Source organism: Trematomus bernacchii, unplaced genomic scaffold (genome assembly GCF_902827165.1).
Source record: "Trematomus bernacchii unplaced genomic scaffold, fTreBer1.1, whole genome shotgun sequence".
Taxonomy (NCBI): Eukaryota; Metazoa; Chordata; class Actinopteri; order Perciformes; family Nototheniidae; genus Trematomus; species Trematomus bernacchii.
In genome coordinates, this window is record NW_022987720.1 from 26,914,902 (window position 1) to 26,940,630 (window position 25,729).

Sequence of the window (25,729 nt, forward strand, 5' to 3'; positions counted from 1 at the left end):
ATTACAAACACACCACACATTCTTTACATCTACAAATGTATGAAAGCTGCTTTTCATTGTATTCAACACTGAAAACGCTTAAAATGTTCCAAATGTAGAATATACTTTGGCATAATTTCTTGCGTTTTACAGTCTAGCACCATCACACAGATGGCTTTTAAAAACCTATTACTTAAGGCACCTAGACTACACATGTATGATGATTTGCTGGCATACACAAACCCCTCCCACATGGAAAAGGGTGGAGCAGACATATATGTAGGGAGAAGGAGCATTGATTGGTGTCTTAGAAAGGTTCCTCCCGCAGAAAGGCAGGGCCATAAATCCACCTAATGGCTGGAGATATTAGCATGAGCTAAGCTGACGGGATAGTCATCACTTAGGAGGAAAGAGGAAGGTTGGAGATGGATGGAGGCCGTCACACAGACAGACCAAAAGGGGATGTGAACAGCGGGAAATGGTTTATTATATGTTGATGTATGTGCATGTGGGAGAAACTGCTGTACACATAATGATAAAGGTACACACACACATACACACACACACAACCACAGGAGGTGGTCTAAGCAGAGATTGGACTGAATACTCTGACAAAATGTTCCAAGGGATTATACATATATTTTAAAATAAATGTACTATACATTTTTAAGGTGGTTCAGGTGCTGTTGTACAGAAAAGCAGAGAAAAGGTTAAAAAAGCGTAATTAATACATTGAGAAAAATATAAAATCAGTTTTTATCTACAAGAGTAAATATTTGATTATATACATGTATTTTTGTAGCCATACCTATAATTTATATGGTAACAAAAAAATACTTGATTGGTCTATAATTAAGAAAAATGCATTCATATAAAAACATGAATGCTCACCAAATTAAAATGCACCCTGTGGAGTTTTTTGTAAACAAACAAACGTTTACATCAAACACAATTTGTGTGTGTCCTTGAGGCCAGAAATAAAAAAATCCTTCCTCATAAAATATACATTTCAGAGTTGATTTTTGGAAGGATTTAAAAACAATGTTGTTCTTATCCACGTTGCCATGCTGGCAGTCTTCTTTTCTGCCTCTTTGTTGGCGCATTGCAACATTTCTTGGCACATTACCACGAGCAACTTTTAATCAGGGGAATAGGCTGTTTGTGAGTAAGTGTGTGTGAGTGTGTTTGTGTACACTTACAGGTCGGATATACTTGGTAGCTTACAGGTGCTACAGCATACATGCTTTGTGTCCGACAGCTTAAATCAAGTGTTTTTGCAACGATCAGCGAGGTAAAATTACTGTTTTTATCAATGGAGTCCGGTTGTTTCGCTAGAGCATAACAACATTAGAAAGTTAATTATGGGATAAATTCGACCAAACTAAAGTTAGTGATTGTTGAAACAGTGGAAGGTTTAACAAAGATGCGTCTGATTTGTTTTATTTCTCTCGGGTTTCAATGAAGATTGTTGTGTTATCATCTCTTTTCACCCTCTGTCTGAAACCAGAGCCCAGTCTGCTCTGATTGGTTAGTTGGCCGGCTGTGTTGTGATTGGTCAATCGAGTTGTCCCGCCCCTAAGCCTATTAGTACAATGTGTTGGAGCGCTAGCCAGTAGAAGTGCGAGTGTTACAGTAAAAAAAGGCGTTTCAGACAGGGGGGGGGAGTCTCCCTCTGGCGTGAACTTTGGGATTTTAGCCTTTGCAGACCATTTACATGCACCATAACCTATATAACACACTACAGGAAAGAGAAAACCCTAAAAATGATAACAGAGCCTCTTAAACTCTTGCCATCCCAAGTTGCCGTTGCTCACAGTGTCTAAACATACATTTGCTGCCATCGTTTTCCAATTGAAAGCTGGAGTGCTGCCTTTCTGCCACAATATGTATGCAGTATACAGTATACAGCATCCCTCCTCGCCCTTAAGATGTATCACACTCATTTGTACAAAAGTATGGAGGAGAGGAAGCATGGCTGGAATATAAATGTCCCTTTAAATTTCACAGTGGTTCGTACGGATAAAAACACCAAATGGAGTAGAGACGGATGGATTGACGGAGGAGTGGACGAGGGAATGGATGGAGGAGCGACAGAAGAAGGTTATTAAAGAGGAAATAGGGATGACGTGGCTCAAAGAGAGTCATACTGAAAGCCAGAAGCAAAGGACACACGAGGGCTCAACAGAAAGCACGAGTCCCTTATTCTACTTGTCATGTATTGTATGTAGAGACAGATGCGCATGTCCATACAAAATGGTGTCATAAAGAGGTAATTTGCGTATTTCGGCCGTCAGTTTTCCTTAGGGTTCCAAATGACCGAATATAAATTCTCCAAAGAAAACATGGATCATAAAATGGTGCCACTTCAGCTCAAGTAATCTCAATCTTAACCTTGTTATTTGATCATTTATGTGAGACTTTAAATTAGGTTCTTACTTTAAAAGAGACCCATGTGGCCTACAAATGAAGGAAAACTCATTATCCATAGGTGGGAATGAAGCACTTTTAGGTGAATTGCTCAAATACACTGCATACTAATGGATGTATACTCAAGTAGATGTATAATAAAGTGTCTTTTTCGTATGAATACCTGAAGAAATTGGTGTTGCTACTTGTAAAAATGTGTCAACAACTTGGAATTCAAATGGATTAGGTTGTTGCTTCAGATGACACATTTTGACCAGAGTAGATTTATTATCAAATGTCATCCAATGTGCATTCCTTTATGGATATACACCGTCATATGTCAATCGCGTGAATCCAGCTGTCACAACTTGTTTAAATGCTTATTAACTTAAAAAAAAATAAACGATAGTCTGAATTATTTCCAGTTTAGAGATCGTAGTGATAAAGCGTTGTCACTTTCTGTCTAAAATCTACACAACCAGAGGCTGCAACACAATTTAACAAACCTTAAAATGTATTCACGTTAAAAAAACAACCAACTAACAAATATTTTCCAGCATCAATGTTTTCTCTTTACGTCTTGTTGCATATCCATCACTTTTACAAACCAACTCTCTCTCTGTTCACATCTACTTCTGTATTTTATCTTTGCGCTCTGAAGCTTTTTGTTTTCTTCAACCCCCCCCCCCTACTCTTCCCTTGTCTTGTGTTATGTAACCGTGTTACTGTGCCTCCGTGCTCCACTTTCTCACAGACCGTGGTTAAACTGCGCTGGGTTTATTGGTTGTGGGGACCAGCAGTAAGCATTGTTTTTATTACTAAGTTCACCGAGGACGAGGCACACAGAGTGACTTTGTTTCCCCCGAGCAGTGGCTGAACTATATAGAGTGCTTGTTGTCACTGTAAACCCCACTGAACAGTTTGGAAATTAAGGCTCTGTTGTGACTATTGAGTAGATATTCTTTAGTGAAGCTACCACTGCCAACATTATTCCCACAATCACAGTCTCCTCAGGGGTGTAATGGTTAAATCACTACTAATGCATTTGTGCTTTGTGTTTTACTTGCAGTGAATGAAATTAAAAGAGGGAAGCAGTTATTGCCGGTGATTCCTTAGTTATCAACAACTATAGGCATCATGGGAAATGATGAAATTGATACCAGTTGTAATATATTAAACCTCATTAATTGAATGTTGGCCACTTAGGGGCAGCACAAAGCCCGTAAACACAACATTGACAAATGATCACCTCCTGAAGTTGAAATGGTGGACGTTTTGCCATGTTTGTTTACCATGTCGGGCTAGCTGGGTTAATGGATGTTTCAGAGATGTTCACTGTAAACACAGTTGTGATTACATTGATTGATTGATGATGATGATTAGAACTCATGGCGGGAAAACGCTGCTTACAGTATGATTTAAAAAAAAGTATTAGTTTGTATTTAGTATCAAAGTAATCCAGTGAGAGTTGTCTGTTCATTCATAAAAACACTGAAACAGGAAATGCTACTAGCTTATTCGACCAAATTTAAATTGGCCCAAAAATGTAACATTAATCAAATATAGTTTAGAAATACAAGTGGTGAGAAGCAATGGGATGAATGGCAACATGCTTGCTGTTCACGCTTCGATTAAGCATATTTATCTCCAAAATAAATAAAAATGGTTTTGCGCTATTAATGTTATAAAAAAAAACATGAATACAGCTCTTTAAAATTTGGTATAAGATGTTAACCATACAAACATTTCTCTACAGGAGAGTCTGCAGTTATTATCCAGTTTTAGTACTTTTCTGATTGACTACCATATACATAGAAATATTGAAATAAGAACAGTTTAATTTGGCCTTAAAATAAGATTTGCTGGCTCCCAAATGTATTAAAAGCATAGCAACCCCCAATCTGAAATACCCTTCTCTTTCTTATTTCAATATTAGTATATTAGTGTATGCCAGACAAGCTGTTTTAACATCATCTTCTTATTAAAGGCCTTTTGTCCGAGGCAGCGCAGAGCCTTTAATATCTCTGTCAACCGTCGGAGCAACCTGCCACCGAGCCTGAGGGCCACCAAGTCTGACGATGATCCCTAATCACAAGGGTCATGAGTTAAATTAGCCATATACAGCGGATTAAAGTCTTTCATTCCACCATTCAGACATGCGTACAAGCACTCGCTGCATATTTTTAAACCATAAGGACACAATAGGGTCATTGACTTCAAGGCACTGGGTCTTTCCACAGTTAAAGCTGGTTATTAATATCACTGAACGACTCTTCACTGTTGACATATTTACAAGTAATGTGGGGTTAGAAACCAGAGGGGTTTATGAAGAAGATATCAGAGGAGCAACAAGAGGGAAAGGGAAGAAGAAGTGGTGATGGATTTAAAGATATGAGATAGAGGCGTAGACAGATAAGATGAGTTTTGACCATTAAGGCTGTCATGTATCGATGATAAATATCTGTCCTCCTGTCATTTTCTGTCATGGTCTCAGTAATTTCACAGCATTATATTGTGTTCACTGCAGCTCAAGGACAAGACGTCAACATGTCTTTCTCTCTCTCTATCACCCAGCGTCAGTGTGCATCACGCAGACATTTAAAACGTTGATACAGCATGGGTATAATTAGGTAACACATATCGACTGATGCGCTGCAGCCAAATGTGAGTGTGTGTACTGTATGTGTGCAGGACGGTTCGTATTCAGACTAATGACCCTGAGAGCAATCTTGATGCAAACGTTTTTAGGGTCTTTGACTTTAAAGGGGCTCCATAATGCTCATTTTCAGTTTCACATTTGTATGTAGTGTCTCTACTGGGACATGTCTCCATGCTTTAATGTTCAAAAAGCTCTTTATTTTTCTCATACTGCCTGTGCTGCAGCACCTCTTTTCACCCTCTGTCTGAAACCAGAGCCCAGTCTGCTCTGATTGGTTAGCTGGCCTGCTCTGTTGGGATTGGTCACCTGCTGAGATATGTCCCGCCTGTTGGGGAAATATTTTCCAAGGCCCATAACTTTGACCCAGTTTATCAGTTCTGTCCTGACTGAGCACAGGCACCTGTAACCTTGGCTGCTGTGCTCTCAGTGTTTTGTCTCCCTGTTCCTGGCTGTTGGCGTCAGCTGATAGAGGTGTTAGGATTCTATCTTGTTATGCACAATGTTGATTATTCTCTCTGAACTAGCTAAATACATGGGTCTGGGGTAGAGTTCTTCAGAATTGACGTGGCAACTCTACCATGAAGTCAGAACCTCTGACTCTTGGACTTGTTTTGTGAATTCTCCGGCCGAGGCTCCTAAATAAACCATCAGTGTTTGACATCAAAGCTCCAGCTCTCCCCGTGTCTCCTTCATGAGTCAGTGACTCCTCCTGCATTGCTACACTGAAGTTTCCCCCACACCGCCCCTTAGCCTATCACGTACAATGTGTTGGAGGGATGGCCAACAGAAACGCGAGTGTTACACAGTGATGTCACTATGTTACAGAAGTAAACAAAGGAGTCCAATGGAGGCGTTTCAGGCGGGGGGGGGGGGGGGAAGTTTGGGATTTTGGCCTTTGCAGACCATTTACATGCAGAAAAAACCTATATAACACACTACAGGAAAGGGAAAACCCCAAAATGCATAATAGGGCCTCTTTAAAAACTGCATTTTGGTCAATTGAATATTCAACTTGTATTCACTTAGTCACTTTTTTAGTTTGTCGACTGAAGCAAAAAGGGACAACAACTTAATTTGGTCGCACAGCCTTGTGTTGTACAATTACTATAAATAAAAAGAACCCTTAACCTCAATGTATTAACCTTAATATATTGCAATATTTGTATTCCAAAAGCCCATCTTGTTAAAAAAACTCCTGGCTATCTTGCCAATATTTGTCATACTCTGCGACATGCTGCGATGATTCACTTGTGTCCCAAAAAAGGACACAAGTGAAGCAGCATTGGCATCATTGTGACCAGCTGAAGCAAAGACACAAATTGGAGAGAGTTGACAGTGGGAGTATTAGCAGACCGGGCATATCTCCAGTTATAATAGGAGGCTTCCAAAGTACTTAAAAGATGCAGGTAAAATATTGAATTTAATATTTGCTGTTGGCTCCACAGACAGCCCAGTGGCTCTAGTGTACTATGACTGTGTCATCATGCGTTGTAACTGCAGGCCTGAATCCAGATTGATTTTCATTATAGCTCAGGCACTGTGTTATTAATCCCGAGTGCAAAGAACAAATACAATCCTGCTCAGCACAAGGATAGTAGACTTACACTCTGTGGCTGCTTCTGTAGAGCAGACAGTGAATGACATACTTAAAATGACACATCTAGTTGTGGTTGAAGACAAGATAACTCCTGTCCTTTTTATGATGCAAAATAGAGAAGTAGAATTTTAGTCGAGAAATAGACGGACCAGCAGAGCTGTTTTTCTTATTATCTGGACAAGCAAAACCCTGTAAAAGCAATTTCTGTTTGCTAAAGCATGAAGAAAAAGATGTTTCCATGTGTGTGAGGGGAAGCAAAAAAGAAGGCAAGTGAGTGTTAATTATATACATGTTTGTTATTTTGCAAAAGCAATTATTCCCTTGAAACGTCTTCGACACTTCCATTCTGATTTGAACTAACCGCCGCCTTTTGTACAACAGAAAACTTATATTTATTAATAATAAATGTGCAAATGTCAAGCAAAGTTTTGTGTTGCTGCTGTGGATGTAACTTCATGTTTATTTGTATGATTATGTAAAAGCATTAGTGGATGGAGTTAAGGGTTAACGGCAGACAAAATGATGTAGTGGCGGTAGTGGCTTTAGACCTTGAACGCCTCGCAGGCTCATCAATCATGACACACACCGAGATATAGAGTCAACCCTCAATTAGCTCCTAGTGGAATAGCAGTAAAATACTGTGATGCATGGAGGAAATGAACGCGGTACAATAGTCCACATTTTATACAATAGGCAATTATTTTAATCACAATCACTGAAAGGGGAAAACCATAATTAATTGCAGTCTGTAAATGGCCATTATACCCATTCTGAATACTCAGAATGTTATCATTCAGCAGTTCTGCATTCTGGGTCAATGCCAATGAGTTCAGCAATAATAGTGTGCTGGTTTTGTTTCAGACTGCAACAACAAACTTATCTGAATTTTGGGGAGACACTGATTTATTTTTCTGGCTGCATGGTCCATTTGCAACAACAAACTGAGACGATGGAAACAAGTGTTTCTCTGAAACCATGTTATAATAGGTTCAATAGCAGTGAGATAAGTACTCTTAACTTAAGGTAAAGAAGGAATACCACAGAATAGAAATGGTGTATTACAAGTAAAAGTGTTATATTGAAAAATGTACCAAAGTAATAGCCTCAAATCATACTTGGTGTGTTTTGCACTAGTCGGTTAGCTTAGTCTGCATTACAGTGAAATTATTACTATTAGGACTGGTTTGGTTTCACAGTGCTCAAATTAAAGCAGAGAACATTTTAAACAAAATTGGGGCATTGAGAGGAGCAAGGTCAGAAATGTATTTGCGTTGGTCTTCGTCATAAAAGCTGGTGGTGTCAATAAGGAAATAAACTAATGCGGAGGAAACCCAAACTGAGCAACTAGGTGCAAAACACATCGCATATACAATGGTGACACTGGCAGTTTCTACCAAACACATCTGGACAGTGTTCAGAACGAATGCTTCATTTAAAGGCTCAGGATTGTCAAAAACATGTTGCTTGATTGTTTCAGTAGAAGACTTGCAGACACCAGTGTTTTGGTTCCCTTCCTGAAATGTCATTGAACTAGGGTTCACTTTGAAGAACTTCCAAGACCACGGCTCTCAAGCGGTCTTGGATTGGTTGTTTCGGACCGTACCATATTACCGTTATTGCGCTTTCTGCTGCCAAATGGCCTGCACCAGAGTTTAATTAGTTGGCTTGTGAGAGAGCCCTTAAAAGCACCAAAAGTACTCAAAAGGGGCAGTATCAAAATGATATTGGCCTATGTAACACTGGGTAGCTTGTGAATTTCCGTCTTGGTTTGATTTTCTTGCTTATAAAATAATATCATAATTTGTTGAGATATTTCGCAACGTTAATCTGCATCTGAAACTAACTCAAGTTGCCAGAAAGACTTTATGGTGGGATAAGAATTCAATGTCCGTCTCTGAATTCTAGTGGGGAAATGGCACAAAATTGAAATACTGAAGTAAATAACCTTAAGATAAGTGTAGTTACTTTCCAGCTCTGAAAACAAATCACTGACTGTTTCTATTTGAGTTACTGTACACCGAGGTCTTAATCAAGCCGTTTTGCTGAAGTTAATATCAAGTGAAGTGCACAACCTGGGTAATTGAGAGGATAAAAACAGCTGGGAAATCATGGAAACGTTCTAGTTCAACGGTTTCTAGAACTCTGTGTCTCCTCTCTGTTTCCTGCAGATGGTATGAAAGGAAGATGAAAAACCCGGCTTTTCGACTTGAAAGGTGAGAAACACCTGCTGTGATCGCTCTCAACAAATATAGGCATTGTACTCGGCAACAACAAGTTTGTGTGTGCTATTGTGCGTGTAGGTGGATATATGTGTGTGTGTGTAGGTGGATATATGTGTGTGTGTAGGTAAATATCTGTGTGTTTAAGTGTTTTTTAAGGTCAGCCAATGCATTTTTAAAGGCCTACCTTAAAGAAATGGGACTGTGATGAATGATAATTGATGAGAATACATGTTTATTTATTTAATTATTAGAAAATTAGAACTTAAAGTGGACCTATCATGCTATATTTGAATAATATAGTATAGGACCATACCTATATAAGGCATATTTATACTTTTTTTTTTTCAAAATACCAAACAGATCATGCATTTTAGCCATGCCTCATTTCGCTCAATTTGACATTTTTTATCCCTGTTTTAGCAAGGGCAGATTCAGTGAGAACAGCACCATCTACAGGCCTGGCATATGTACTACAGCGTCTCAAGCGCTTTCGAACGGCAATGGCCGTGGCTGTCTCCTCCTGATTGGGGGAGTTGGCCCAATAGCCGTAGCGCCACCGTCCTGACGTCAGGACAGTGTTCAAATCTGGATCAGTTTTTATCAGATCCGTTGCAGCCCCTTTTTTAGAGATTTGGGTATGGAGGAAAATAGAGAGGGTTGTGTTTTCTGACACTTGGTGAGTTCCCTGGAACACCGGGGACACATATTCATGTATAAAAGACGTACAAAAGTGCATTTTGCATGATAGGTCCCCTTTAAATTAGGGCTGTGCGATTATGGCAAAAATCATAATCACGATTATTTTGGTCAATAATTGATATCACGATTATTAAAAACGATTATCCATTTACTTTGAAAACATCCATTTATTGAAAGAAAAATGTTGAACGATATGTTTTTAACAGTTGATTACCCTGAACTTTAAGTATAATTCAACTGAAAAAACAATAAAAAAATTATTTAATAAAAGTAAATAATAAAAAAAAATTACGTTTTCGATTACGTTGTTTTCGTAATCGTCTCAAGCCAAAATCGTGAATCGAGATTAAAATACGATTAATTGCACAGCCCTAACTTAAATGCAATTTGTTGTTCTTTTTGGAAAGCCAGTATTGTAGTTTTTACTCCACTCCATGTATTTGCCATCTTGAGTTACTTGTTACTTTACAGAATCAGATTATAAACTAATTAAAAAATTAAACCAACGAATAGATAAAGTTTTCGTTAAAGTATTGCTACTTTTTCTCATGTTAAGATTTTAGTACTTGTTCCAACTCTGGTACTGATAACTCCACAGTGTATGTTCATCTTACGTGCCAAAAAAAAGTTTTGAAGAAAGAAATAGGGCTTAGAAAAAGAGCAGCGAGACAGAAGAAAGGATCAAGACAACGAGAGACCGACAGGGAATGGAACAAGCACAAGCATACGAATATGAAAAGCAAGCAGATCATGAACGGGGAGGATGGCAAGGGATGAAAGCAGAGAGCAAAGTAAAGAAGTGAGTTCCTCCTCGCTGTGTCATCCTGTTCCCCCTCGGAGTTTCCGCTCATCGGCGTTATTGTTTCATGTCCGTCCCTGCACAACGCTTAAGATGTACGAGGGTTTGGGCGATACCAGCTAGCAGGTAATTATTTTTTGGGGAGACCATGAAGAAGGATGGAAGGATAAGGAAGATGAATGTCAAATCTGTTTCTACGTTAAAGCGTTGCTGTTGGTGCGACTGTGTTTGGAGATAAGAGGTGATTACTGAGAGCCACGATGGCCAGAAGATGAGAGGGAATAAAAAAAACTATACTCACACCCACATGCAACAAAACAGATTGAGGTCTGTTACTAATAACAACCTGTTAGCGATGAGTGTGTACACTGCTGTACAAATAGCTGCATTTCCCTTATTAGCACATCTTGATCTGCTGATATGAAGATAAGAAGAGTGATACAAAAAAGTGTTAGGTGATTACCAAGGGAAGGAGTTGGCGTCGGGTGATAAAATACAGGTGTTATCGTTAAGATCAGATATAACGGCTTTCTCACATAAATGATAAATTGTGGAATTTCGCTTCAAAAGCAGTAATTGCAGTTTGATGCAAAATGTACGAGATTTGAATGTTTTGTTCTAAGACATAAAACACATCAGTAAATACAGCAATCGGGAATGTCTGAAACATTTACGTGTCTTAATATCTGCGGTTGCTACCAAGTGTCTTAATGAGATCACTAGAAGTCTTAGCTTGGCGGCGCTGATGTAAAGTCATGTGACCGTGATGTAGTTTGTTTATAGCCTAACACTAGCTATTTACTTCTGGCATTTACGCTACATCCATCATGAAAGCACTCTTATGTGAGATTATCCTGCTGCACAACACGTGTTAGTATCATAACGGTGTGTTTGCCAAAGATCTTACATGCTGAATTATTCAAGAATCCAATGAAAACATCTCTTTGTTTTTGTCACGGGAGCCATTTCTATCCTAATTTCTTGTTCTGCGTACAATAACAGGTCTGGACAACTTTATTATGCATGATGGTCTTCTTGGGACCAATGGCATTATACCCTCTTAAAGGGGACCTATCATGCAAAATGCACTTTTGTACGTCTTTTAAACATGAATATGTGTCCCCGGTGTTCCAGAGAACTCACCAAGTGTCAGAAAACACAACCCTCTCTATTTTCCTCCATACCCAAATCTCTAAAAAAGGGGCTGCAACGGATCTGATACAAACTGATCCAGATTTGAACACTGTCCAGACGTCAGGACGGTGGCGCTACGGCTATTGGGCCAACTCCACCAATCAGGAGGAGACAGCCACGGCCATTGCCGTTCGAAAGCGCTGGAGACGCTGTAGTACATATGCCAGGCCTGTAGATGGTGCTGTTCTCACTGAATCTGCCCTTGCAAAAACAGAGCTAACATTTTTCAAATTGAGCGAAATGAGGCATGGCTAAAATGCATGATCTATTTGGTATTTTGAAAAAAAAAAAGTATAAATATGCCTTATATAGGTATGGTCCTACACTATATTATTCAAATATAGCATGATAGGTCCACTTTAAGATATTAGATAATGAGATAGTAATTAACCTTTTTTAGACTTGTATTTCCTTATAAGGGTCTACGTGATTAACTTGGTAAATAATTACCCATTTATTTTCTGTATTTACAGGCCATTCAAAATACAGTCATAATTAGCAAACAATAAAAAACGAAAAGTTATGAGATCTTCTTCAAAATGCATTGTTTGAACAGTAGGCTATGTTATACCTCACTTGCTTGGGGTAACAGCAATCCCACCTGAGTTTAAATGTTTCATTATTCCTCCCTCCTTTGAAAGAAAGATATTAAAAGATGAGAAGGAAGCAGGAGGGTTGGAGGGCAAATTGCAAAGAAATGAAGAAATGCACGATATCTAAGAATGGCGGGATGGCAATGAATAGAAATGAGATAAACAGACAAATAGATATAGACAGATAGATGGATGTGTCAGTGTGGAGATGGAGGAGAAAGAGAGACGACCAGCTACAGCACACAGCGAGTGATAATGCTTGCTACTACGTGCGCTTCAGCAAACAGCGACATGTAAGCAGTTGATTTTCTGTCAGGGCGACTTGGAGCCAGCGTCAATCCACACGGACGAGACCATTACCAGGACCATTGGAGTGAAAACACAGCCCATGTTGGACGGCCTGTTCCCAAACTCCATGGCGACTAAACACACACAGTTACACAGGGGAGGCTCACAATGTAACACACACACACACACACACACACACACACACACACACACACACACACACACACACACACACACACACACACACACACACACACACACACACACACACACACACACACACACACACACACCACACACACACACACACACACACACACACACACACACACACACACACACACACACACACACACACACACACACACACACACACACACACACACACACACACACACACACACACACACACACACACACACACACACAAGTTCTGAGGAGTTAGACGGGAATATATTGTAAGAAATAAAATCAATATTTAAGTGCCGGAACTTTAAATGAATACACTGTTATATTTTTAAACTGTTTTTTTCTGAAACCGCATGTTCGCGACACCGTCGACTTCCGGTTTCACGTTAATCATTGTTTTTAGCCATTAGCATGTAGCTAATGGTATATTGTGAACATGAATATAGGGGGAATGATACGTTGTGTTGCATACCAAACACACTGCATTCAACTCTCACTTATTGACGCTGCAATACTATTATTAGGGAATGTTTAAATGACCAACAGATATTAGAAGATTGTAAAACTAACATCAGAAAACGACAGGACGTGCCTTGGACCCGCCCCCGTCGACGCTAAGCCAATGGGAGAAGACTACAGATGATAAATATGTGACACAAACAGGAAGTCGGTCTCTTTCTCATGCCCTGCGACTGGATGGAGCAAGCTCGGCCGGGCTAACCTTTTGCAAATTTGTCGTATCATTGTACCATTGTTTTATTAAACGCTGTTAACTTGTAAATAAGCTTCCTGGACTCTTTTCAGCTAATCCTACCTCAGGGCAGAATCTTACAATATCCACACACTAACAATGGAGCCTCCCACTCCTAGAGTGTCTTCAAATTACAAAGTCAAAAGTGACAGGGATCCTTGTTAGCGGCCCACAGAGAGAAATAAACCTCTCATTATGGAGTAATCACACTTATTAGCTTATAGTTGGTCTTCTTTTCAAACAGAAAGAGACATACTGTATGGTGTTTTAGTTGCGCGTCATATGGAAAATATCTGGTAATTTGGGTGTGTGGGCTGTGATGTGATATAAATATCTCATACAGAAGACGTAGGATGACGAATAGGATGCTACGACAAGTAAATTAAAATCAAAGCAGAGAGGATGAAACTGACAGATGGGCTTTTGCATTTTTGATGTTTCATGTAAATAGCTGGGAAGAAAGGGAATATGTTGGGAGGGTTAAAGTGGAGCACGCTCATGAACTGTTCGCCGGAGCCTCGCTGCGGAGTTACTGCGGAGCGCATAAAGCAGACCCTTCACGCGATAGCAGAGCGAACAGGTACAGGAGGGGTAGTTAATCGATCGCAGATGGCATCGTGCTCGCGGACGGATAAAAAAAGATTAAACCTAAATGGGTCGCGCTATATACTTTGGCGGACGTTAATATACCTTGGTGGCCCGCCCAAGTAAAGTCTATGTGTGGGAAACCCTGTTTTGGTGGGTATAAAAAATACTGAAATACTTGATTCTGTGCTGAGAAATGACATGTTTCACTGTGGCAGAAGTTCCTCTTCGCAGGATTTTCCCTTTGAATTCAGCGACCTGTGTTATGACTTTTTAGCAAAAATGTATAAATAAATCAATAAAATCTGCATATTTCTCAATTCAATAGCATTGAATTTTTTTTAAAGGATAATGGCAGGCCTAAGACTCTTATCATTTTGCATGGGGTAAGACTTACTTTCACTTTCACCGTCAATATCTTTAATTGTTTTATCCAGTTTTTGAAATGCAATGCTTCCAATGAGAGCCGTACAACACTTAAGATTAATTGCATAAATTCTATATTTTTTTATGTCTTTTCTCAAGGCCTTTGTGTCTTAATTAAAGCACCTCAAATTGCCTTGCTGTCAAATGTTGTCATCTAAACACACTTGCCTTGCATTCACTCATTTTAAAGTGCTTTGCTTTGCTTTAATTTATTTTCTTTGCTTTAAAATGATGCATAATGTGCAAACAGAATATGCAAAACCTTGTGTAATTTTCCGTTTAAGTCTGACCATCTGCCGGATGTCTGCAAAATGTTTTTCTCAGAAGAAAATAGGAGAAAGGAGAAAAGGAGTACAAGAAGCAGGAGGAGAGATAATTGGATACACTATTTGAAATGGGGAGACTGGAGGAAGGAGAGAAAGAGGGAGGAATGGAACATTTGCCCAGGCTTCAGTGTGAGGTGGAGGCAGAAAGAGTTGAAGCCACTGCAGCAACAGTTGGAGGAACTTCAGCGCTGCAGCAATCCGTCTCTGAGCTGCTGCACTGAGGCGTGGTGCGGAGTTACAATCCAACCGCTACACCTCCTCTATGGGACACGCATGTAAAAAGACACACCTCTGTCTAAAACAATCCAGCACATCCAGCAGTGGAAGAAGTATTACGAAGTTCAAGTATACTTCAATGTAAAAGCACCAAGTTGTAAAAAAAGTAGCAACAGTCTTGCATTCACAAGGAGACAAAGGTAAAACTTAGCATCACGTCTAACGCATTTTGATTTCTATAACAAATCATTCACTACCTTACACACTGTTGGGTAATTTAATATATAAATATTCATCACATCGTAAGATAATCATGCGTTTTGTATGCAAAATCTTTATCTGCAAAGTAGCTAGATAAATGGTGCATAAATATACATATATAGAGGGTATTCATATAAAGTGACATTTAATGGAAAGTACCTCCTAATTTTACTTGCTACTTACTTAGTAGTTGAGAAAATGTATTTTGTTATATTCCGACACTTCCTACATGAAATTTGACATTTCTGGAGGGTTACAAAATATGTATATGTCATCATGATATACAATATTAAATATTTCTCTTAAATATTTACTGCTAAGGGGTTGTTATTTTTTTTGAGTATTGCTGAAAACCTTTTGTAAAAGACAACTTTTTCTACATTTTATATTGAAACTGCTAATATTCATGTGTATACTTGAATTACGTATTCAATCGATGCTCAAATATTGTGAGCATGTGTTGGTATGGTCATGAATTGTCATCTTTACCCTAGAGCAGGGGTCTGCAACCCGCGGCTCTCTTTAAGCCCTCTGCTCTGGCTCCCTTGAGCTTAGACAAAAATAAGAAGGAAATAAAATTAAAATATTTGTAGGACTATTTATATTTAATTGCACGGTAGAAAATGTTTGGTATCTTGTATTTTGAGGTGATACTGTGACACATAAATAAAAAACGGTTTTAATTAGGTCAACTAAAATATGCGTCACATCCTGCTACGGTCCCGCACCAGCGCCTTTTCTTGCAGGCGAATAACCTGACCCCCGGCTCGATGAGCGAACTATGGATACATCAAAGAAAAGTATCGGAGGAACACAGAGGGTTTAATTCTGCGTGGTTAGAGTTATCTGCTTTCACAGCAAACGATGCTGGCTTACCGGGATGTTTGATATGTGGAGAGAAGTTATCAAAGGTGCTGCAGCCTTTACGTATTGGAGGAAAAACACGGAAGAGGAAGACAGCTGACGACCTTCAGTCATAATTCAACAGAGATGGGGTCGTTACTAAAAAAAAGTAATATATTACATATTACATATTACTTTTAAAAAAAGTAATATATTACACTACTTCGTTACTCTCTACATAAAGTAACTCGTTACTTTACTCGTTACTTTACTTGTTACTTTACTCGCAGGGCCGGCCCGCCCCTCCCTACAGGCAGATCACGCAGACTGCTAAAGTTTCAAATGTTCTCTTTAGTTCAGTTTCCATTGTCGCATAAGACTGATCCAGATAGCTCTGACTATGGCTGTCCTCTGTCTCCTGCTATCTGTATTTTGCGCAGTATATCTCTGAACGATGCGATGGTGATTCCACTGTGCAAATGGGCAACATTACCTCTACTATGAAGGATGCTACAAGCCTGTCCATCTTTGCTTTGGTTACCGGTCCTCCAAATTCTAATTTGTGCTGCTTCGGAGTCGGCGGCGGCGCACTCACAACATCCTCACTCTGGGTTCGGGGGTCCTTAGCTATTAGCTTCACCTTAGCATGTGTTCTTTGCAGGTGTTTGTTGAGGTTTGACGTGGTGTTTGCAGCAGTGTATAACAGCTTCTGGCCTGGACACAGTTTGCACCTCACCGTCACATTCCTGTCTATTCTTCGGACGAACTCAAAATAATGGGCATACCTCCACCCCTCGAAAGTTATCGCTGACTCTGCCATGTTTATGTAGCACTGCCCGGGGAGATGTAGACGCGCAAGTCGCGCAGATTACGTACATATAAACCTGCGGCGGAAACCCCTCTTGTCTGTCAGTGTGATTATGACTGATTTTATAAAAGTAACGAAGTAACGCGTGTCGGGGCAATGTTAGTAACTGTAGTGTGATTACTGAATTATAAAAGTAACGCGTTACACTACTCCGTTACCGACAAAAGTAACTCTGTAATTCAATCAGTTAACTCTTTTCAGGGTGCAGCTATATGTTTTATTTATTTCAAAGTGGGCCCATTTTAATTTTATTCAAATGAATAATATAAATAAAATGACTCCCCAAGTGCTGTTTAAGTGCTGTTTAATTCATTTTAAAGTTGGCCTGTGTATTTCTTTATTCTCCTTATACAGTAAGAGTTCTTTGTTTATTATTAGAGGTAAACTGTTTTCTATAATGTAATAAATAATAAATGCAAAAAAAACTGTAGTTTGTGTCTATGATGTAACAATATATACAACTGTATAAGCTATCAAGCTATCAAGTATGTTTTGCGGCTCCAGACAAAAGAAATTGGTGGAAAAGGGGGCAAAATGTCTCTTTTGGTCAAAAAGGTTGCAGACCCCTGCCCTAGAGATATTGTGTTAGACTTCTAAAGACAAAGCAAAACAGTTGCATTGTTGAGACTCAACTATGTACAAGCTGTTGAAATGTTATAATATTTGTAGGCGTGCTTTCCATATAAAGTGTGCTGCAGCAGTTTATTCTGGGTCGTGATTAAGCATGGAGGAGGAAGACATGAGCTTAACAAGCCTCACTGCTTTCCGAAAAAAAACACAAGCTCCTTTTAATGCAAGGTGAGAATATCAAACGCTCCAACAAGAGAGGTGGCATCAGCATCGAAGCCTGAAGACCTGTTTTTAACATCGACGACGACTTTCTTTGCACAGAATTGTTTAATCAGTCATTTCCTATTTGATGTTTTAATTTATTTTTTGCTCATGCTTCCTGAATACCTTTGATCTAAATGAAAGAGAAACTCGGTTTGTTGCACCCCAAATGCCACGACACAAAAACGTAATTTGGGTTGCACACGCCTCACCACAACATTTTTAGATTTATTTGTCCGCTAGTGTTGAGGAAAGCAAAGAGGTTTATCTCTGGGCTCTAAACACCTGTCAGAGGCGATGATGGAGAGCAACACTGCGGCTGCACAGTGAGGGAAATAGAAAGCGCTGCAGGTGAAACACAATACAGGGGAATGGCCGATGGAAACGCTTGTTTTGGTCCCCAGTGGGTCATTCAATCGCCTGCGCCCTTGAACACATGGCTCTTCAGTGGAATAACTTAGGCTAAGTGGCACAGTGTTATTAAACTGAGTGTGTGTGTGTGTGTGTGTGTGTGTGTGTGTGTGTGTGTGTGTGTGTGTGTGTGTGTGTGTGTGTGTGTGTGTCTACAACTTGCGTATGAAGTGGTCACTTGTTCCACCAAACAAAAACACACTTGAGCTGAGTAATACCTCGCTGTTCTCGCTGCGATATTATGATGGTGGTGTTAATAAGGTCTTTGATAAAGGTTACAAACACAGTACTTGTTATTAGTCATTCTACTTATTCAGCATTTGTCATTACACAACAGAAAGGCAGTGTTACATACTGTACTGGATTAGTGATGAGAGCTTCCCTAAAATCCTCAACATGTATCTTTGTGTTGGATTCATTTATTTAGTTTGCATTAATGAGAGACAGCCATGATGACAGTATGCCATATAAACAGTGGTGGAAGTATATTTACCATAGTACTGTACTTAAGTACACATTTAGGGTACTTAAATAGGGGGACATATGAAGTTAAATTAATATCACTGATTTCTTGGTTTTGCAGTTTGGTATTATATGACAGTATTACACAATTAAGAGCTATTCATCCCAAAACGTGATTCTACACCATTGCTATCAATTGGTAATGTAATGGTTCAAATCTGAATAAATACATGTTGTTGAACCATATGTTTTTACTGGCACTGAGAATGAAGAGTAGGCCAACAAATGTTTTGGTATTAGATTATTTCCAATACATTTCGTACCTTTTATCCCACAACAAATTGTCAGATATCTTTCAGAATAACTTTCCAAATCCCTTCAAGTCTAGTAAGAAACATGTATCTGTAAATCTGGGGATTTTAAATGTGACCCATTATCTGTTTCATGTGCTTGTTTGATGTTAAACCTGTTAACACTGGTATATTTGAGTAATGCTATACAAATGTTAGATGATAAAAGTGTGCCAATATGTGTTGGCCAACACCAAAGTCTTACAGCGGCCATTTAAACAGCGTTCATGGTCCGCTGGTCAGAGCTTTTTGCCACTTGTTGACATGAAAGCTTTGTGATGGATTCACCATTTACTGACGTATATTGTCGTAGAACAACATATAAAACCTTGTTTTAACCACAAGGGAAAAAGCTGACTCATATCCAGGTTCAGGAGTCATTCATGGACGACTCTATATTAACATGTTTACTAGTCATTGAAAGGCCATGGTGTTTGTCGACTACCATTTTCCTCCCTCTGCATCCCTACTAACGCTAAAATGTGATGAGCTGAGCTGTCGTTACTTTAAAAAATAAATACAATTAATATGGCATATTAAATCCCGGAGCAGAATCAAAGGATATGAATCATTTTTCTATTTTGCTTTGCAGCAGTTTCCCCACAACAGACGCAGCAGCCGACAGACTGAGAGCAAAACAAAAACAGTCACTTGGGAGGTGAGAAGCAGGGCTACTGATGGGACACAATGGGGGGGGGGGGCAGCGTAGTCATAATGAGAGGTGTGTGTGTGTGTGTGTGTGTGTGTGTGTGTGTGTGTGTGTGTGTGTGTGTGTGTGTGTGTGTGTGTGTGTGTGTGTGTGTGTGTGTGTGTGTGTGTGTGTGTGTGTGTGTGTGTGTGTGTGTGTGTGTGTGTGTGTGTTCTGTGCTATACATCATTGCACTGCTGGCTGTTGTGATTGCCTGACCCGGGGTTTCAGCGCATTACCACCTTAACAGCTTTGTGGCTGAATTTATTCCTTCAGTGCACACACAGACACACCCACACACACACACGTGGAAGCACTGACACACACACACACACACACACACACACACACACACACACACACACACACACACACACCCATTGCACTTTCCCGCACACAGTGAAAGTGCAGTCAAATGTATGCAGGTTGAGAATGAATTTTAGAATACGATAAACAATTTCACCAGGGCTCCTCCAGGCTACGGAGAAACTGGCTGTGTTTTTGTCTCTCTCAGGCAAAATCAGGCTATATCCAAGACATTTTTATAATTGTGGTTTCAAACTCAATTCAGTTACTTGGTCATTTATAGTTTAGGCAATTCATTTAGCAATTTGGAGGTTATATTACTCTGGAAAACATAAAGACCTCACTGAATTTCTAATCTTTTTTGCATTGTTTTTCTCACTATCTCCTTTTCTGTTTGTCATAAAGCTTGAGATACGGGTACATTGTTTTGTTTTTTAATATGGCACATTGTCAACTGCTTCTTTGTGTGCCTATCACAGAGTGTGTGCAAAGTGCTGCCTCCAAGATGTGTGTTTAGCCCCAAACACCGGAAGACAGTACTAAGACAATTTAGATTTTTTTGAAAAGACAATTATGATAGGAATAAATGACAGAAATATGACCTGAGGAGCATAGACTAAATAAAGGACAGTTTTTCCCCTCTCTTAAGATAGTTTCCATCCATTTATCAGCCACTAAAAAAAACCATTCTCACTTAAGTTCACTTGATCCGATAAATGGGGCGAAGCCTGCGAGCTAGTTCAGGCAGTCAACTCGAGCACCAATCATTAATGTAATGTGACGCACCTCGTCCCTCTTACAACCAACCAAACACATTCTCCTAAACATGCCGCTCTATTTAAGCTGCCAGGTCTTCCTGCCTCTGCCTCGCTATGCTGCTGCTGCCACTGCTGTGTTCACTTGCTATTGCTACGTTCATGTTCCTGCTGCTGTGTTTCATGTTGCTGCTGCTCGCCTGCCCCACCACCACCCCAGCTTCCACCCCAGCTTCCTCCCCAGCTCCCACCCCAGCTCCCACCCCAGCTCCCACCCCAGCTCCCACCCCAGCTCCCACCCCAGCTCCCACCCCAGCTTCCACCCCAGCTTCCACCCCAGCTTCCACCCCAGCTTCCACCCCAGCTTCCACCCCAGCTTCCACCTGTAGGCTCGGGGGATAGTTATATAATCATCACTCAATGTTCTTTGTAAATCTGTGGAGTGATGAGGCCCGAGCCTAGACGCCAAACTATATGCTGCTTATAATAAACATATTAAGAAACACGTGAGTTGTCTGACTGAACTGTTTTTTTCTAAACGCACAGACAACGTTCCGATTGCTATCAGCCGATTCAATGGATGTTATTTCCATTACCATTGCCTAATGGTTTGGATGGAGGGAAATGTGTAAATTGTGTACTAATACAAAACCTGTTAAGATGTTGGCATTGCTTGAAGTAGATGCAATTCATTAGTTTATAGGGCAATGTTGGTGTTACCATTGTCCATTACTGGGCTCCCCCCTGCCCTTCAGCCAGATTGGGAATGTGATTGGCCGTGAAAGACAATACCAATTCCTTTTTGACAACCCTCTGACAAAGAAGTTGTTTTTCGAGTAGAGTTGTGACCTCTTTACTGTCACAATTCTATCAAAAAACACTACAAGAATTCGAAATCTTGCCCAGTATATTTGTCTAATATCTAGTCAGAATATGTCTTTACAATTGCTATAAGACATATTAACTTCAGAAGTAACAATGCAGTGAGATATAGGCTTTTGTTTTTAGACAATGCATCATCTTGTTAAATCAAATAATCCTATTTTGAGTTGTATCTCAGATTACATTTTTGGTTTTTTACATATTTATTGGAAAATCACCAACTAACATCAGAAAACAGAATACTTTTGAGTATTTGCGGCCTATATTGTAACACAGCATTTCCTGATTCTGGTCAAATACAGTTCAAAATAAGTTCTCCTAGCTAATTACAAGATCTGATTTATCTAAATATTCCTTCTTATTTCAAGACATTTTACCAAGCAAATTTTCACTTGTTCTATTGGCAGATTTTTGTACTTATTTCAAGTGAAAACAACTTGTTTTCATTATTCTTTAACTTGTTTTTGGAGCAGCATTGTTTCCAGTGAATTCAATCAAAGCACTGGGGCAGGTCTTTTCTAATTTACAAACAGAAATAAAAATAAGGACTTGTGTTTTTCTTTGATTGCTAAATTTAAATTGTCCTCCACATGATTGCTCAAATAACTCTCTACAATTTATTTGCATGCATTCATTACCAAGGTCATGTTTTCAGTTTTGTTTGTAGGTCTGTTTTTAAAAGCGTTACGAAAAAAAGACTAGTAGACCACTTTTCCAGGAACTTGATGGAAGGATGTACTTGAGCATGGGGCGAGGAAAAACTCATTCAAATTCTGGATCGGATCCAAATAACAAAGCACATACAGTACAGGCATTATTTTATATTATGGAAACGACCTTGGTGGAGCCCGAGTGCCCTTCTAGTTTGGCATACACTTGCTCATTTACTTGATTTAAAAGGATCTTATTTACTTCCATTGGGGGAAAGAAGTAACTACATTCTACCAGGAAGGTCAAAGTGAACGGTCAAGACAGCAGAGTTTCAGTGTCTTGCTCCGGGACACTTCAGCCTGCCAACATCTGTCCTGCTGATCGGAGGAAACAGATGTCACTTCGGAGAAACTTCAAGACATATGCAGAATATCTTTTGACACTCTGACCTGGAGGTGGTGAGGACAGACAGACCACATTTCAGAAAATATCTCCCAAACAAGTCCTTGATTCAAGTATAAAGCCTCATGCATAATTGTTTGATTCAGGGGAGAACAAGTGCGAAGAGGTGCCAGCTTTCATTGTGTTATGGTTGGCTCATTGCAGTGTAACACTAACAAGTCCTGATGTCCACCGCCATCATCCTCCACCTCTCATACCCCCCTGGGAGGTGGAGGAGATCAGGTAATGAAAGGATTTTTAAAGTAACCCCCGTGGCCTGACACACAAACACACACACACCATCCCCCTTTCCCCCCCTCCCTCACACAAACAAAAATACACACCCCTATTCTGGGTACTAGAATTAGCCGTTGGCTGCATTCCAGTCGGATCAGCTCAATATTCCACCCTCCCAAAAAAAAACGCCTCTCTTCTCGTTGTTCACTGGAGGCCTCGCTTTGTCATAGTTGTGTCACAGCAATCAATCACCTATCAATGTGGGAGACAACACAACACAACCGCACTGTAATCCCCCCCAAACTCCTCCATTACTATCACCCGACATCTGTCCTTCGGGATCTCCGTCCCACCGCCTGACCTCCATCAGGTTCCCTCCCTCTCCTCCATCACTATGTCCATTGCTCCCTCGTGGTTGCATGCAAAAGTCTCACAAATTATCGCCTCGCTGTAATTCAGGCGCTTGACTCACCGCCCAGCCGGTGACCTTCTCACACATCAGCAGAAACACGCAGGCCGACACCACAGGCAGGCTTTCACACAGGTACATGTGTGCATGCATAAACACTGTGTGCTGCAGCGGAGAAGCAGAGCAGATTTGTTTTGTTTTTCTGTATTGGTTGGGCAGTAATGCATTATTCAGTAACAAATATCATTAGTGCAATTACTGTTTCCAGTAATGAGCAGTACAAAGGACTGCAATTGTAATTTACCAAGTACATAATGGTAACAAATCCCAGGAACACTTTGAAAATGTGGGGCTCCCACTTATTTGTTGTCGTACTTTAATGGAGGGTCTATGTAAGTTAGCCTGTAATAACAGATTACAAATGTGCCCTACACGAAAGTTGACACAAAATTTGTCTGCAGGTTGCTAGCCTCCCAAGTTTGGCTAAGCTTCATTAGATAGTTATTGCTGGAAAAAGCTTGGGAGGTGGCCTTTTTATTTAAGAACCATTGTTTTTCTATCTTTGTTAGAATAAATGTACAAACTACAGAAAGCTTCTTACAGTACACATACAGTATGTTCTTCAAATGAATAACTCCTACAGTAGGCAACAGGGACTATTTCTCCCAGTCAAGATAATCCTATGTAATTAAATATATCAACATCAGATGGATGATGTGGTTAGCGAAACCATTATCATCATTGGCCAACATCATCCACCCAACCATCAATCTGCCGTTCTCACTTCATACCTGGAGTTGGTCATGTCGGTCTGTCCTCCTTGACTCTTCTCCAGCCCGAGTTTGGTGAAAATCCCGACCAACACCATGATGGCCACCACTCCACAAATAATATAAACGATCATGTGGGTCTGATCTCTGTCCGGCTCCTCTCGGACCTCGGTGACGGGTTCTGACGGCTTCCCGGTGTTCGCCCAGACCGGCGTGTCATAGTTGGAACAGGCAGTCTGGTCCAAACTGTGGATTTTGAACTGGCAGCAGAAGCGGTAGAAGCAGGAGCCGCAACAGGACAGGTAGACACCAACGTTACAGTTGAAGGGCGGGTCCCACTGGCCCATGACGTCGTAGTAACCCCAGCAACGGCCACCGTTCGACAGAGACGTTTTGTCCTCCGCTTCCGGTGTCGGCGTTGCCAGCGCGGCCTCAGGTATCATAGAGGGCTCTGTCGTCTGGTTGTTCGTAGGAACCTGCGCCACAACTTGACCTGAGGGCCAAGAGTTCAGTCCCCCGAAAGAGGTCAGTCCCAGGATAAGGGCCAGGGAAAGGCTTATCAAGAGCGGATGCACGGAGGGCGCCATCTTGGATCTACGCCAGTGTCTTCTGGTAGGTCTGATGTGTAATTTGTAATGATACTAATGCTCCTAGGTTTAAAAAAACAACAAAGAAATAGAAAGTTAGATATCCTTTAGTCAATGAATCTCTGAGATAACAGGTCTAATGAATACATTGGGGTTAACCTATATATGCATGCCTGGAAGAAAAAGAAAGAGCATTCATTTAGCGTTGTGGGAGTTATTACTGCAAACAGTTACAGAAGGGGAAATTGTCGTCGAGGGGCAGAGGAACAAGTGAGTGCAAGAAATCAATTTCCCATCTCAACAGGAGTGAATGTGTCTCTTGTGAGCAGACACTCAAATGCACAGACTCATCACCACAGTCCCTGGCAGCTTACTTTATGTGTGTAGGAGTGTGTTTATCGAAGCACATACATATTCAAAAATTCAGGAACTGTCACCTTTCACAAAGCCATATGTCGTCAGCAGACAGCAGAGGCGGTTGTAGACAAATCCTAATCCGGTTTGGTTTGGAGGGAATCTAGTTTAAGAGGGCGTGTTACCTACGAATGAACTTGCCTCTGGCACATCCTGCAATAAGCCCCCCTGCTGAGTGGATGAATAATCCGTGAAAAGTGGAAAACTGTTAGCACTCGCAGAAAAAGAAGGAAGATTCCTCTCAAACTCAGAGATAGTCACAGGCTCCCACATGAAAGGATTTGCACTCCGGAGACAGACTCATATTCCTGAGTGGATAACAAATCTCAAAGCTGAAGTCAAATCAGTTCAGATGTCCTGGAAAAACTCAGACCACGAGTGGAGCGTTGTTGTGTGTCTCCTCCAATTTTCCCTCTCAGAGCTTATGTCGCATCTGTCTTCCTCCTACTACTAAGCTTTTTTATTTTGGTGGTGGGCATCTTCTTCCACTGCCACCTTGCTCCACTTTGGTGAACCCCCTCCTTGAGATGTGTAGATCCAGTCTTTTGGAGTGAGATTGAAAGTTGATCTTTTGTTTTGGAAAGATCACGTAGGGTATATGTCCTTCCTATTTCCAGCCAACAGGTAACAACAG

At 40.4% G+C, this 25,729-nt stretch overlaps 1 protein-coding gene across 1 annotated transcript in view; it reads right to left on the reverse strand.

Annotated features, from left to right (window-relative positions):
• The window catches only part of LOC117492154 (protein shisa-8), a 131,135-nt gene extending 105,888 nt beyond the window's left edge, over positions 1 to 25,247 (reverse strand). The window contains exons 1-2 of the mRNA XM_034142269.1: positions 25,237 to 25,247; positions 24,116 to 24,712 (exon numbers count right to left, since the gene is read on the reverse strand). Of these exons, the coding sequence (XP_033998160.1) occupies positions 24,116 to 24,712; positions 25,237 to 25,247 (608 nt within the window). The remainder of the gene's footprint in view (positions 1 to 24,115; positions 24,713 to 25,236) is intronic.
• Between the last annotated feature and the right edge of the window lie 482 nt (positions 25,248 to 25,729).